The 15,317-nt window shown below is 37.0% G+C and overlaps 1 protein-coding gene across 2 annotated transcripts; it reads left to right on the plus strand.

Annotated features, from left to right (window-relative positions):
• The first annotated feature begins 1,608 nt into the window (after positions 1-1,608).
• Positions 1,609-9,864, plus strand: ATERDJ3A (DNAJ heat shock N-terminal domain-containing protein). 2 transcript variants are annotated; one of them, XR_016061601.1, is made up of 7 exons: positions 1,609-2,028; positions 3,133-3,188; positions 3,576-3,649; positions 6,684-7,207; positions 7,328-7,672; positions 7,948-8,335; positions 9,359-9,864. XR_016061601.1 is itself a non-coding variant. In XM_006843574.4 (7 exons), the coding sequence occupies exons 1-7, from the start codon at positions 1,957-1,959 to the stop codon at positions 9,638-9,640; spliced, it is 1,713 nt and encodes a 570-aa protein (XP_006843637.1). In that variant the 5' UTR covers positions 1,609-1,956; the 3' UTR covers positions 9,641-9,864. The 2 variants fall into 2 exon arrangements, 1 of the variants encoding a protein (XP_006843637.1); XM_006843574.4 differs by having other exon boundaries at positions 7,976-8,335.
• Positions 9,865-15,317: the final 5,453 nt, after the last annotated feature.

The following is a 15,317-nucleotide window of genomic DNA, read 5'->3' on the forward strand; positions in this document are numbered from 1 at the left end:
GTATTTTCTCTATCTTGTGGTGTATTCTCTCTCTATCTCTCTGACGTCATAGTTATTTGATAAAATTAAGGGAACAACTAGTTTGAGCATCTACATTAGAGGAGAATAGAAAGCTGATGACCGAGCCCATGATGCCCTACCTTCAAGAAGAGAACTCTCGTCAATTCCTACCTTCAAGAAGAGATCTCTCGTCAATTCATCGAAACGAGGCCAAATTCCTCTCTCAATACGCTAGATGAAACTTACTAAAAAAAGGCTCGGTGAAACCGAAAATGCGTAGTTTCATTTTTTAAAAAAATTTGTTATGAAGTAAAAAACGGACATATCATTAATAACAGAAAGTATTCGGTATTTTGGTAATAACAAAAACTAAACACAGATATTTACATAATTTTCTCTAAATAAAAAGATGTAGTTGTGGTGCCAAAAAGCCTTGGCTCAAAAGGCGTATTCTCACCCTTAAATGTGAAGTTTAAACTTTTAAGGTTAAAAAAGGTACATATTAAGTACATTTATAAATAATTAAATATCTTAAAAAATGATGGTCTCGACACTCGATAGTGCATCACAAGATGCATTATATCATAAATTGATTTTTTTTTTTTTTTTTTTTTAATATTGGACTAGCATCGAAACAACTTTTTGATCTATAGGATTTGAGTTGTGCATTATTTCAATAGTGTATGGTTGTCATGTTATTCTCCATTAAAATGGCAACCCCTATTAGGGATGGGTACAAGGCTAGGTGGTTAGGATGGTGGCTGGAGTTCCATTCCAGCTACGGATGGCAGCCCCATCCTCACTAAACTACCCAAAAAAAAAAGCATCCGCTTTTGGTAAAGCTTATCTTTTGAGTCACCCAACTCGCAGTCACCCCTTCAAAATTCATCTTTAATAAGGGTTTTTGCCTCTAAAGTTTTAGGATCTGTTAATCTTTGATCCAAAATTTTGAGATTGGTTAATCTGAACTATCATGGTGATTTTAAAATATAAAAATCACATTTTTAATATATTATCCTCCACCAATTTTGAGATACAGTGGAAGCACCATTTATCAGTCGCAACAAGCCGGGCCAAAACAAATGAAGACAAAAAAAGAGGGCCAAGCCAAACCAATTGAGCAGCGGTGGCCCTAACCCGGCTCTTGGGCCTGACCCTACTTTCTTTTAGGCTCAGGCTGCGCCATACCGACTGGTCCATCGCTTGGCCTAGCACTATTTTTTGACGTCCATCTCCAAGATAGACGTTTGATATATGAGAAGACACATAGGACGTCTCATACATTAGGAGAAACAAATCTTTTGATGTGTCAGGCTGATTCACCGCAACCCGGACAACAAGGTGATATTCACTCTACACCCTCGGATCAGTGTACGGATTTCCGATTACCTCGCCACGTCATTTGGAAGTCGGTGCATTAATTGAAGCAGGAAACGACCACGTCAACACACACGAAACAAATCATTCATCTGAAACCTTATTGGTCGAAATCGTTGGAAACACAGCAGTCTGCCACGTGTCAAAGTTTGGAAGGATCTCGATGCGACGCTGATTTCCCGGATGCACTTCACATATATTTTCACTCGTGCACCTTCTCTGTCTGATGGTTTTCTCTGACCTAATTTTCAAAGCCGGATACCGTTCAAGCTCTCTCCTCGATTCCTGCAAATTTCCCGAGTTTTTTTCCTCTCTCTCAAAGTTACGTGTTCCTGCAAATTCTCCCCATCTCTCTAAGTTGAGCATTGTTAAATCTCTCTCTCTCTCTCTCTCTCTCTCTCTCTGATCCTGCACTTTTGAATCCTTTACTTTGTCCTCTCACTCTACGCTTCTGCAATTTTGAATTCTCTCTCTCTCTCTGGTCCTGCACTTTTGAATCCTTACTTTGTCCTCTCTCTCTACGCTTTTGCAATTTTGAATTCGGTTATGTTGTCTTTGGATTGTTAAAAGCTATCCATTATGAGCGCTTTCTTTCTTTTTTTCGTGTTCTCGACATTCGTGCTTGTGGCCTTCTCAATCGACCCATACAAGGTAAGCTTCTATTGTACCTTGTTTGTTTTGAATTTGTAGTTTGCCTGGTTAATTCGCATATTTCTTTTCATACTTCGTGAATTTCATTTCTTAGCCTTTTTTTTAGGGTTTGATCTTGAATGTTGGTAATTCACTATAGTTTTGTCCAATTCTCGTGCATTTTCTCTCCCTTTCCCTGGAGTAGCAGGTTAATTTTGATCCCTTTTGTTCGTTATCAACCTGCATTTTGTGTTGGTTTCATCTTGATAATTGCATAATTCCATCTGAATCTTCTTAGCATAATCTTTTAGGGGGTAATCCAATCGAATTTTTTCGGTACAAATTATTGGTTGCAGACTGAATTCCAGTGTTTTGGCTGGAATTCTCGTCACCTTTGTACCCCAAATTCCATATTCAGAAGCATATTCATTTCCCTGGTGTCAGCTCAGTTGAATCAAGATCAATGGTATTTTGAATGTTGAGAGAGTGTATTTTATTTTTTTAATTGTACTGAGAAATTGCATTTTCTGTTCCATTTAAACTCTGATGCATCCAGGCTCAACATTGAGTTTGAGGTTTTCATGCAACCATAGGATCAGTACTTTTTTCACGTGAAGTATTATAATTGCAGAGCAAGAAACATGGATTGTTTTAGTTATCTTGTTTTATAAGAGCGTTAGTTAGCATATAATGATCTGATGCTTCTAGCAAAGAAATGTATATTAAAAATCCATGAGCACTGATAATTTATATAATTATGAAATGTACCACTTAAATCAGATCCAGCAAGAACAAGGAAATCACTTACGTCTGAACTACTGAGAGCTCATTTCCACACAATTTGCAAGAGCTAATTATACCACAATCCAAACCTTTATTGCTGGATCCTTGTTTCTGCCCTCACTGAAAGAACTTAATCTACAATGAAATCAACTAATGATCGTCGGATTAGCCTTTTGGGTGAACAGTAGAATGTTAGGGCTGCAACATTATGTTTCTGTGATTTGGCCTTTTGGGTTAATTGTAGAATGTTTGGGCTGCAACATTATGCTTCTTTGGTTGGCCTTTTGGATTAATCGTATATTGAATTTGAACAAAGTCTGATTCATTTATGCATACTTTCAGGTCCTTGGTGTTGATCGAGATGCGAGCCAGCGTGACATTCAGAGAGCTTTTCACAAGTATGTACTCCTGGATAGTCGCATCCTTCCTAATGCATTCCTTTTCTTTAACATAACTAAGTTGTGCCATGAGTTCATTTTCAGATGATGTATTAGTAAAGTTCTGCACACTGTACTACCATTTACCTGTGGAAAAAGAAACAAGAAACATAATAGGGTTCCACATTCATCTTGCCTGATAAGTTTGCAGTCTGTTGGCATTCTTTTGATTGATAACACATAATTGATACTCTAAAATAGATGGGTTTTGGACCTCATGCTTTCATCTATAATTGTGGTGATGCTCATTATGAAGTTATGTTATTTGTATATTTGTACATCTTTAACTCAATGAATTGTTAACCGTTACCACTTCAAACAGTTGCCTAATGTATCAGATGTTTGCAGGCTCTCTCTTAAGTATCATCCTGACAAGAACAATGATAAGAGTGCGCAAGCAAAGTTCTCTGAGATAAATAATGGTAAGTAAATTTTTGTTTCTTTGGCATTTTGATTTTATCTGAGATTAAATAATTCCACATGAATTTTCCCTCTCCGGCATGCTCATTATCTTGTCTTCCATACATGCAAAACTGGGATTTTTAATGATATTCTATATTTTGAAGTAATTTGTAAGGAGAGATTTCTTCAAGTCTTGCAGAAGATTTAACAAGGCTTTTCAAGTGTCTCTCACTTTTAGCTTCATGCTTAGTTCACATGTACCTGTTTAGCCTACATATTGAGAATGCATAAAGAGTTCAATTTGTGACAATTTTGCTGAAATCTGTGTTCTAAACATGATTTTTTTAACATGCCCGATGTGCTTATTGAACAATAATTTACTTGATTTTGAGTCTTTAATTCAATTACTGTTTTTTGAGCTTCCCCATTATGAATCGTCTCGTGGTCTTTGTCTTAAGTTTTTTTCCTTCGTCCATGATGATCGTCTTTGCAAAGTTTTACGCCTGGTTTCTTCTCTAAGTGGACATGATCACATGATCATAATTACTACCATTGACATCTTTTGTCTATTCAAAGGAAACTACTTGTCTGTCCTTATGTAGCACATTGCAGGTATTTAAATTTAGTAAGTAAGAAGCATGAAATGAAATTGGTGGAAGTCAACCACTATGTCAGGGTCAAATTACGTTTAGAGGAATCCTCACACCGTAAATCTTCCTAAGTTCCCTTAGAAGCTGAAGAAATTTTGGTTTCTGGCAGAAAAGCTGATTGCTAATTTTGTAGGACTCAGCTGAGGCTTGCTTTCGACCCCAGCCAGTCTTATGAAGTAATAACTGTGTCCTTCCAAAATCATATTCTAATGGTTTTGTTGGGGTGTGCATTGTGTCTCCTTTTCGAGTATGTATGGACTGCTGTATAGATCATTTTAAATCTCTTGTTTCAGAGTCCTACGAAGCAAAGCGGATAAACTGTTATTTCTATAACTCCTTGTGGAGTTGCTTCTCTTTCACATGCATCATTTACCCTTTTGGATTAGACATTTCCTTCTCAAGGGTCTGACATTGGTTTGTAGTTGGCAAACTATGTTGGCTATGGCTAGTACATACCCTTCACAGGAGATCTAATTGGTTTGTTATTGCTTGTTGAACACAGAACACCATGTTGAGGGGAGGGTTGTACTTATTAGTAAATTTGAATTTTGATAATTTGAGAGTTGGGAAAAGGCTCTGATGATGTTGATGATATGTGAATTTTTTTTTTCTTTATGGAGAGTTCTTTGGTTATTTTAGTAATAAACATAATATGATCTTTTGGACTACCATTAGCACAATTATGCATGAAATATAGTTCTTATCCCATTGTAATCAATATAATCTTTGATTTGTCGTTTAGGATTTTATCATGAATCTCTGACAATGATTATGAGGGAAGAGTTTTTCCTAATCAATAGTTATAATTGTTGTGTCATGTGGAGGATAGGAAATGGATCTTTCCAGGATTGTTTGGTTTTTGATATTGCTTGGTCTTCTTGAGGATATGCAACTTGAACAAATGCTTCAGTTTCTTATCTACTAACTCCTTATACTGGACCGGTCCAAGATCTCTTGATCTATATATTTTTGGCAGTTGGTATAATATAAATAGGGCATGATAATTCTGGTGAAAGCTGTCACTGACTCCTTGGTTTTTGGTTGAAAGTGTCTGAGACTATTGGTCACCCTTCCTTTTCTTGTGGCCGGCACTTGTTTGCTTGTGTGGGAGCCAACCTGACAGATAAGAAAAGGATGCCGCCTCTCAGGGCATCTGAAAATGACTTTAGTCATCTCATGTCTGGTGTGGCATCCACTAGATCTGCAAAATTTAATAGTACATGTGTACTTGAAGCATTCAGATATAAAGGTTGATTCCTAGTATAAACATGACTGCGACGTCATTCTTGTATGTGAAGAAACCATCCTGATTTTCAAAGGAAGATGCTGCAAAAGATATCTTTCTCTGTTCTCTCATTACCATTTTCACTAGAGGGTCATAAGTCAGTTATGGGTCCAAAGGAGTGTTCCATCTCCTTTTTACAAATATCAATTTTCCATCTTCTTTTACAAAGATCAATTGTCCATTTGTACTTGAGGCATTCAGATAGAAATATTGTTTCAAGGATAAACATGACTGCAACTTAAATTCTTGTATATTGAAGAATGAGCCTGATTTTCAAAAAGATATCTTTTTCTCTCATTACTATTTTCACTAGAGGGTCATATTTGTTGACACTCCCTATTACAAATGTTGTTTCATGCGCTTCTTGTTCTGTTGCACATGGATCATAGGTGCAGTTAGAGAAGTTTTACAGCTTCTCTCGGTCCCTTTGAAGACTCCATTGAAGCTAGTTATGTAATATTTTTGAGGGACCAAAAAACCCCCAAAATTTTATCCTTGAGGTGTACAAGAACAAGAATCACCATTAATGGTGAACTTATTGCATGAGATTCTCAAAATGTTTTGTGGAATTAGTTTTTTGAATTACGGTTTGTCACTCAAAGGCAGCTTGAAGCACACCTTCAAGTTTATTTGGCAAAAGCCAAATGTTCTTTTTTAGCCACTGTAGGATCTTGTTTCTGTGTCCCCAAGGTTTATGAGAAATGAACTATGAAATTAAGGTTATTGTTTTTTGGTTATTTTATGCATTCTTTATGTTTCTAATGGAATTTATTTGAGTCTGTGGCGCATTTCTTATGCATTTTCTGTGACAATCAAACCAGAGTTAGCCATTCTGTCTCTATTCGTACTTTCACACTGCCACAAAAAATATACTGGTTACTGCAACAACTTGGGCAAATTTGCTTTTTCATTAACCTTGTTTTAGTTTGGATCAGATCTTCATTGTCTGTTCTGTTTGCTGAAAGGCCTGAAACGGCAATGAAGAATTTTTAGATTGTGATTCGGAAGCATAAGTTTCTACACGTAATCATTTATTCTACTGCTTTATGTCTTTTCTACTAAATGCTTTGATTTACCTCTGTTTTAATTGTTCACTAATTTGATATGTTCTCTCTGCAGCATATGAGATTCTATCAGATGAAGAAAAAAGGAAAAACTATGATCTCTATGGTGATGAGAAGGGTGGGCCCAATCTTGGTAGTGGCAACCCAGGAGGCCCAGGAGACAGATCCACATATTTCACCTATGGCGGACCAGGCAGTGGTAATTTTAACTTCAGACCTGGTGGATCTCATCAGGCAAGGCCGTCCTTTGGCAACCCGAGTGGGAGCAGCAGCTCATTTAGTTTTGACTTCAGCGGGTCAAACTTTGCTGAAAATATTTTTTCCACCTTTTTTGGTGGGGGTAACCCAAATGGTGGGAACTTGTTTGGTGGTTTTGGAAGCTCACAGGGGCCTAAATCGGGGCATGGTTCCACTCCACCCTCAAATGTTCAGCCCATTAATTCGAAGGTTTTTGCAAAGGAAGTGGCAGATGAAGGTCTCACCTGGCTTTTGTTGTTTTATACACCCTCATCAAATGGGTATGAAAATGCAGAATCCATTCTTGAGGACGTGGCAAATTCCCTGCACGGTGCATTGAAGGTCTCTCTCTCTCTCTCTGTCTCTCTCTCTCTTAAGCGCACCCATGTTTTTGTGTTAGTGGAAGTCCATTGCTTCTCTACTGAAAGTTCAGTGGGAATTAACTTTTGAAATGTGTTGCAGGCTGGTAGTGTGAACTGCAAAGACGAGAAAGCATTTTGCAAAGAGCGCGGTGTATGGCCCTTAAAATCTAACAGGATCTTTGTATACTCTTATAGAAGCAATGAGAAGGGCTCATTGGTGGAATACAAAGGTGACTGGAATTTCAAAAACTTGAAGAGTTTCTGCCAAGATCATTTGCCCAGATTTTCTAAGCGGGTGGAATTAACTGAGCTTGATCACTTTTTGAGGACGGCCACCAATGATCTACCAAAGGTGATACTCCTCTCAAGAAAGAAGGAGACCCCTGTTATTTGGCGGGTCCTGAGTGGATTATACCATAAAAGATATGCTTTTTACGACACTGAGGTATGCTAAATCTATATTGCGGCATAGCTATGATTTGATTCTAAATCCTTTAAAGTATGCCAATACTCTGATGGAGGAGGAAGAACCATTATTTGTTGGATTCACGATTGTAGGGTGACCAATGGAGAGTGGGAGGCACCCTAATTGTGGGTTTTACTCCCTCTCTATCACCATCATCTCACCAGATGGTCATGACGTGGTCATGAGTCATGACCCCAGTTGACCATGGTTTTTGTAGTCTATTGACTGTAATTTTAATTTCTCCTATTTTTCAGGGGTTATATTTGTTACTTTTTCCTGTAGGTTCATGATTCTTCAGACCCCAAGGTGAGAAGCCTTGGCGTGAAAGCGCTTCCAGCTATACTTGGCATGATGTCGAATGGTCAGAAACATGTATTGAGCTCTGGAATTGTTGTGAAAGATTTAAAAAATGGAGTCTCAGAGCTCCGTGGCATCCTTGAGAATTTTGAGAAAAAAAATAAGAAGGCTGGGGCTTTCGGTAAAACTACCAAGTCATCACCTTCAGAAGCTCGAGATGAGAAGGTCCCCCTCCTAGAGAAAGAGAACGTGGAGACTGTATGTGGGGAAAGTGCGGCTCTCTGCATAATTGGAGTTTTCAGATCATCCAGATCCAGGGAGAGTCTAGCATCCATTTTATCCACTGTGAGTACCCAAATTCCAATGCTTTTTACCTTTGTTCTACTTTCTCAGGTGGCTTAGCACGGAATTGTGATCAATGTTGTCTACACAAAAACTTCGATTCTTCAAATGATCTATTTCCAGAGCTCTTTAATAAGATTCTATACATGGATCCCTCCTTCCATCCTCTCTCTCATGTGTTTGTTGTGTGGGTGTGGAAAAGTTATGTTCAAGCCCTGGCCATAATGCTGCAATCTGTCATAACTACTTAACGTCATAACCACCTCATTGAGAAGCCAAACCCTATTAATTTCAAACATATTTCACTCGCAAGTGTATATTTTTGAAGGTGCATGCTTCACCTTAAAAAAATATGGCCTTTGATAAAGCAAAATAGCAGATCAAGATTCGTATAGCCGACCTTAAATAGTTGGGAAGGTTCTGATGATGATGATGTATGCTTCACCCTTTGTGAAACTTCTCGTTTTGGACCACTGCATTCCCATTCTTGGTATCATGGGAAAGCAGTGGATGTTGCACCTGGGAAAGCACTAGCGTGTGCCAAAAGTAGGACACTAATGTATTTTCTTATTGCCAATCACTTTGATGCCTATTTTGGTATGAAAGTGCTTCCCCATGTGACAGAGTTCATATTGGAAAGCTCTCTCCATATAGCTTCGAATGAAACGAACGTATCTAGCACGGATGGTGTGCAATGCTCCATTATGCGCTCTGCAAGTCCAGACATTTACATGCTTGATTCTGGGCCCATTATATTAGTTTTCCTAGGGCACGAGTTAATTTCCTTGGAGCGCCACTGACCACTGTAAATAGCGAGGGGGCATTTCCCCAGAGTGTTACCACTGTAAATGGGGAGGTCCCCAACTCAAGTTCACCCTTTAGTATTTTACTTTAATACCATTAGTATTTTACTGTAATGCGAAATGTCACAATTTGTCATAAAGAGAATAGAAATATTGATTCTGTATGTTTCGTTATGGAATAATGGCTAATAAATCTTGTGATTGTGAATACTTTGAAATGCAGATGTCACAGAAGACATTAACGAGGGGACAGTACCATGGTGGAAGAGATCCAGTTTCTTACTGTTTGTTAGATGCCAGTAGGCAAGCACAATTCTTGAATGCATTTGACAAGTCAGGTTTCAAGTCTCAAGATAAGCTTCTGGTGGCGTACAAGCCTCGGAGAGGAAAATTTGTCGTGTTCTCTGATGATTTTACACTGGAAGAGGTGGAAAGATTTATTGGGTCTGTTCTCAATGGTGACACAGAACTAAAGAAGATCCTTCGGAAACCTGAGCTGAGGTAGGATCAAGAGCAGTGAGTGAGGTGGAGAGAAAGAGAGAACAAGATGCCTGCTGTGTTCAGTATCTTTTGTGAAGAGGATGGATCAGGTGTGGGGTGGGAGCCTCTATTATTTTGGCTCCATTAACTAATGTGCCTATCTCATGAAAGGAGAACAATTGTACATATTAGAATTGTAGTTAAAAATATATATTTTGCCTTCATGGAAATAGAATGATTTTCCACAAAGTGGTGACGAAACGTATAACTAAATCTTTCCATTCTCATTTAGAACATGGTTTAAGAGGTAGGCCATAGGAGATTCTTATTTTCATACCCTCTCTCCTTCACTGCATTGAGATTGAGAGATGAAAAATCTTCTAGTTTTTTGAAAAAAATGTAGTTGAGAGAGGGTGAATGGTTATTTTTTGAGGAAAACATAATTCAGAGGACACACAGAGAGTCCATAAGAATGAGAATCAATCTATATGCAAACTGACATATTCTCGGCTCGTTCCAAAATAAAATGAGAAAATATTTGGCACATAGCTTATTTTCATAAATGAAGGTGTGGCTAGACTTTAACTTTCACTTATCATATGTGCAACATTCATACTTTTTGGAATATACAATCACCTAGGGATCAAATTGGGCTAATTTGAGGTACTATATGGGTTTCAGACAATAGGGTGATATTCAGGATTTTCTCTAGGGGTACAGTGGGCTAAAAATGAATTTAAGGTCAAATATTTCCCAAGTTTTAGTTCTAGGTTTAGGGTATAGAGCATCTATTAAATTCAACCAAACTAAAATGGGATATCTACAACCAAACTAAAATGGAATTTCCTTAAATTGGAAGTTCGTATAATATGATATGAGAAATGATCCTATACGACCTTTTCCCACCATGTGCACGATCTAAAAGATCACCATTAAATTTAATACAAATCTATAAAAAAATCAAATCGAGTCCCACACTATGTGATAATTTTTCTAAAGATCCGTGATAAATTTAATGATAATTTTTCTAAAGATTTGTGACATATTTAATAATGATCTTTTGAAATCCTACACGGGTCCATAGATTCATTACTCATAAAATATTTAACCATTTGTCCCATATATTCATTACTCATATAATATATTTAACCATTTTTCTTCTTTAATAAGGATAATCTAAAGCTATAAATTCCGATTCCCGAAATTGAGAGAGATTTTGCTGGTTTGGCCTAGTGTAAGTTGTGATATCCTAAAAAGTTATACTTAAACCACTAGCATCACTTTGTCATAGCATCCACTATGTTATATCTTAAAAATATGAGAAAGTACCTTAAAATACGAGGCATCCATGCTCTTTGAGAAATGTCTCATTTTTTTTTTTTAATTTGGCTCTCTTTGAGAAATGTCTCGATGTAAATTTTTTTCTATTTTTTTAATTTGATTTGTAGATCAATTAGGTATAAAAGCTGCTCAAATTTAATGTCTACATTCCACATATCGTACATATAAACGTGTGGTTCTCCAATCTGAACTATTGTGCTCGTACAGTCAAAGCGTCCACCTAGAAGCATTATCAACTCCTGAATATCGAAATCAATAGAAGAGCTTTAACCTCTGCCCCTTTCTTGAAAGGGGGTTTTAACTTTTACCAAAAAAAACAAAATCTTGAAATAAGGTCCTGGAGATCTAAACTTTCAAAAATTGATTCTTACAAATGCAGGGGTCGACCATTTTCTCACGGAAAAACGTCCAAACACTTGATTTTCAATTTAAAAAAAAATCTCGAGGGGTCTTTTAATCTACACGATAATCTTGGAAAAAGCAAATCTAGGAATAGGTTCAAAACTTCTACTCCCATTTCCGGTAGGACATTTAAAGCCAAGAGGAGATTTCTAGAAGGAGAAATTCTAAAAAGACGTAATATTCCAAACCTCAACTTCAAAATAATTCCAATATTTGGGAGGGACCTTTTGAAAAGGGTCACGCCCCAAGAATTTACAATACTGATATTCTTGAGATAAGACAGTCAAAACATATATACATCTCTTGATAAGACAAATTTACAATGGCAAATTCTTACCAAGTAACAATAGAAATTTTAAGCACAACTACAATATCTTCCAAAGTTGATCATGACGAGCACTCAAAATAAAACCGCGGTTATCCTGAAAAAATGTTTACCATAGTTTGATGAGTTTGACTACTCAGTAAGTGATCATCATAATCCTAAAAATAATCATGATTAAAAGATATCAATATTTTCAAAAAGGAGATCTATTAACAGGAATGCATTAACAGTTTCACATTAAAAAATACATAATTAAGTATAATCCGAATAATTGAAATGCATATAACATTTTAACATCAATGCATAATTCAAAGATTTCACAAAATACCCTACTGGCGTCCCAAGTAAGTCACCTATATACCCCATCAGCGTCCTGATGGGTCCACTTAATCCCTATCGACGTCCCAGATAGGTCCACTTAATCCCTGCAGGTCCACTTATACCTCACTAGCATACCGGATGAGTCCACTTAATCCCTACCGGCGTACCGAATAGGTCCACTTATACCTCACCGGCGATCCGGATGAGTCCACTTGCATACTTAAAGTATTTCTAAATCTCTTTAAACATTCGAAAGCAACAATATCATGTACTCAACATATCACTGAAATCATTAATATGAATTTCACTGAAACCATTAATAACAGTCACTTTCAATAACATTTCAAAAATAACCAATCATATATTTTGGGCTCAAATTTAGAAAGGTAAAAGTTCGTAAAGACGTTCTAGCATAATTGCCAATCTAATATGTATAGAAAAACTCTTATAGAAATTCAAGAATACAGAATCATCACAATTTATGGGATGTCCATTCGCAAATAAATATTTCACAGATAATCAATTTGCAAAAATATCAGTTTTCAAGTAATAAGGCAGTCATTTGCACATGAAATTTACGATGTCTAAATATTCAAAAACAGTGGAAAGAAATCTCACAATTTTACTAACAGCAGAAATATCACAATTATTTCTAATAATTTTACAGTATCTAAAATTTTCTAACAATAGACAAGAAATTAAATAAATTTATTTTTAAAAATTTACAGCATTTAAAATTTATAACATAGATAAAACATCACAATTTTATTAAAAAGATTATTATTTTTTAATAATGAGGTCACGTGCTCGTAAAATTTGTCGCGCCTAAAATTTATGATAATAAGTAAAAGTAATTATTTCATTTCATTTCATTTAAAAAAGAAACGGATTATTTTTCAAGATAATGAAATCACTTACCTAATATATTTGAGAGTGAGCTTCCGATAAAAATTCGGCTAGAGAAAGGAGCTCACTGAGTTTCGACTAAAGAGAGAAATATCTCAAAATTTTCTAGGGTAGAAGTCATCACTTCTCCTATTTAAATTCTTACGACACCTTATTATATTATTTTATTAAGTTACACTTTATACATGAGGTGTAACAGTTATATTATATCTTAAACGCTTAAAGCCCACGTCCACTAATGGACGTGGCAAGAGCAAAGGCTTAAACCAGGTAAAAGCTTTTGAAAGTAGTGATGGTCCCTAAAGACCATCATGCTCATACGAACCATCACTTATTTAAAAGTTTCTTTTCTTTTTCCTTTTTCTTTTTTAGGATTATTACATTCTTCCCGCCTTAAAGAAATTTAGTCCTCTAAATTTGTGTACCTGATTACTGAAAAAGATAGGGATATTTTTCTCTGATATCGTCTTCTCGTTCCCAAGTCGATTCCTCTCTTGAATAGTACTGCCATAATATACGTACCAAAGGAATCTCCTTATTGCGCAGCACTTGGACCCTTCTATCCAGTATCAAAATTGGCTGCTCAATGAAGGATAGGTCCTTTCTGATCGGTAGAGGTTCATATTTTAAGATATGGGATGGGTCGGGCTGATATTTTCGTAGTGATGATACATGGAAGACATTATGAACGTTTGCCAATTCGGGTGGTAAGGCAAGTCTATAAGCGACACCTTTGATTCTTTTCAAGATTTCAAATGGTCCGATGTAACGTGGGCTCAGCTTTCCTTTCTTGCAGAATCTCATAATGCCTTTTATTGGTGAGATTTTTAGGAAAACTCGATCACCTTCCTCAAATTCAAGATCTCTCCTTCGGTTATCGACATAACTCTTTTGCCGACTCTGAGCTGTCCCGAGTCTTTCTCGAATTAATGCTATCTTATCTATGGTTACTTGGACAATTTATGGCCCCAAAAGTTTTTTTTCACCAACCTCGTCCCAACAGATGGGTGACCTGCATTTCCTTCCATACAGGGCTTCATATGGTGCCATCTGGATACTGGCTTGGTAGCTATTATTATAAGCAAACTCAATCAGGCATAAATGGTCATCCCAGCTTCCTGTAAAGTCAATGACACAGGCCCTCAGTATATCTTCCAAAGTTTGGATGGTCCTCTCCGATTGTCCATCAGTTTGGGGGTGAAAGGCAGTGCTAAAGGTGAATCTCGTCCCTATGCCTGACTGTAACCTAGCCCAAAATTTAGAAGCAAACCGAGTATCCCTGTCTGATACAATATTGACCGGAACTCCATGCAATCGCACTATTTCCTTAATGTACAACTGGGCCAGTCGATCCAAAGTATGCATCGTGCGAATAGGCAGAAAGTGGGCAGCTTTGGTCAGGCGGTCCACAATGACCCAAATGCTGTCACGTCCTGAATTTGTTCTAGGCAAGCCAGAGACAAAATCCATAGAGATGTGCTCACACTTCCACTCTGGCACGGGTAAAGGCTACAACAACCCAACAGGCCTTTGATGCTAAGCTTTTACTTGCTGGCATGTTAGGCACTTAGTCACAAATAGTGCTACCGCTTTTTTCGTATTATTCCACCAAAACGTTTTCTTCAGATCCTGATACATTTTAATACTTTCGGGATATATCGTATAACGAGAGTGATGTGCTTCGTCCAACATAGCTTTCTTCACACTCTCATCGTTCGGGACACAAATCCGACCATTGAATGTTAGCAAATCCTCACTACATATAGAGAATTCGTCTCTTTTTTTTCAAACTTCACCTCTTCTATAATTGTTATAAGCTGAAGGTCTTTCTTTTGTGCCGATCGAATATGTTGGATTAATTGGGGTTCTGCCTTAATGTTGGCAATCATACTTACCACACCATTAATGGACGGAGCCGGATGCCAATCCACTATTTTCTCTAACAATCTCATTTCTTGGATCATTAGATGAGCTAAGACTCCCGTAGATTTTCTATTTAGAGCGTCGGCCACAACGTTAGCTTTTCCTGAATGATAATGGATTGTACAATCATAATCTTTTAAGAAATCCATCCATCATATCTGCCGCATATTTAAATCCTTCTGAGAGAAGAGGTATTTCAAACTCTTATGATCTGTGTATATTTCGAATTGCTCACCATATAGATAATGCCTCCACAATTTCAAAGCGAATACTATTGCAGCCAGTTCCAAGTCATGAATTGGATTTTTTTCTCATATTCTTTCAACTGTTTGGATGCATATGCCATTACTTTCCTATATTGCATTAATACACAGCCCAAGCCTTTATGTGAAGCATCACTATACCAATCCCCCACTCCCCTCAGGAATAGTTAAAATTGTGCAGAAGTTAATCGAACTTTTAGTTCTTGAAAACTCTCATTACA

The sequence above is a fragment of the Amborella trichopoda genome, chromosome 8 (assembly GCF_054954075.1).
Source record: "Amborella trichopoda isolate Santa Cruz 75 chromosome 8, AtrichopodaSantaCruz75HAP2 v2.0, whole genome shotgun sequence".
In the NCBI taxonomy this organism is placed as follows: Eukaryota; Viridiplantae; Streptophyta; class Magnoliopsida; order Amborellales; family Amborellaceae; genus Amborella; species Amborella trichopoda.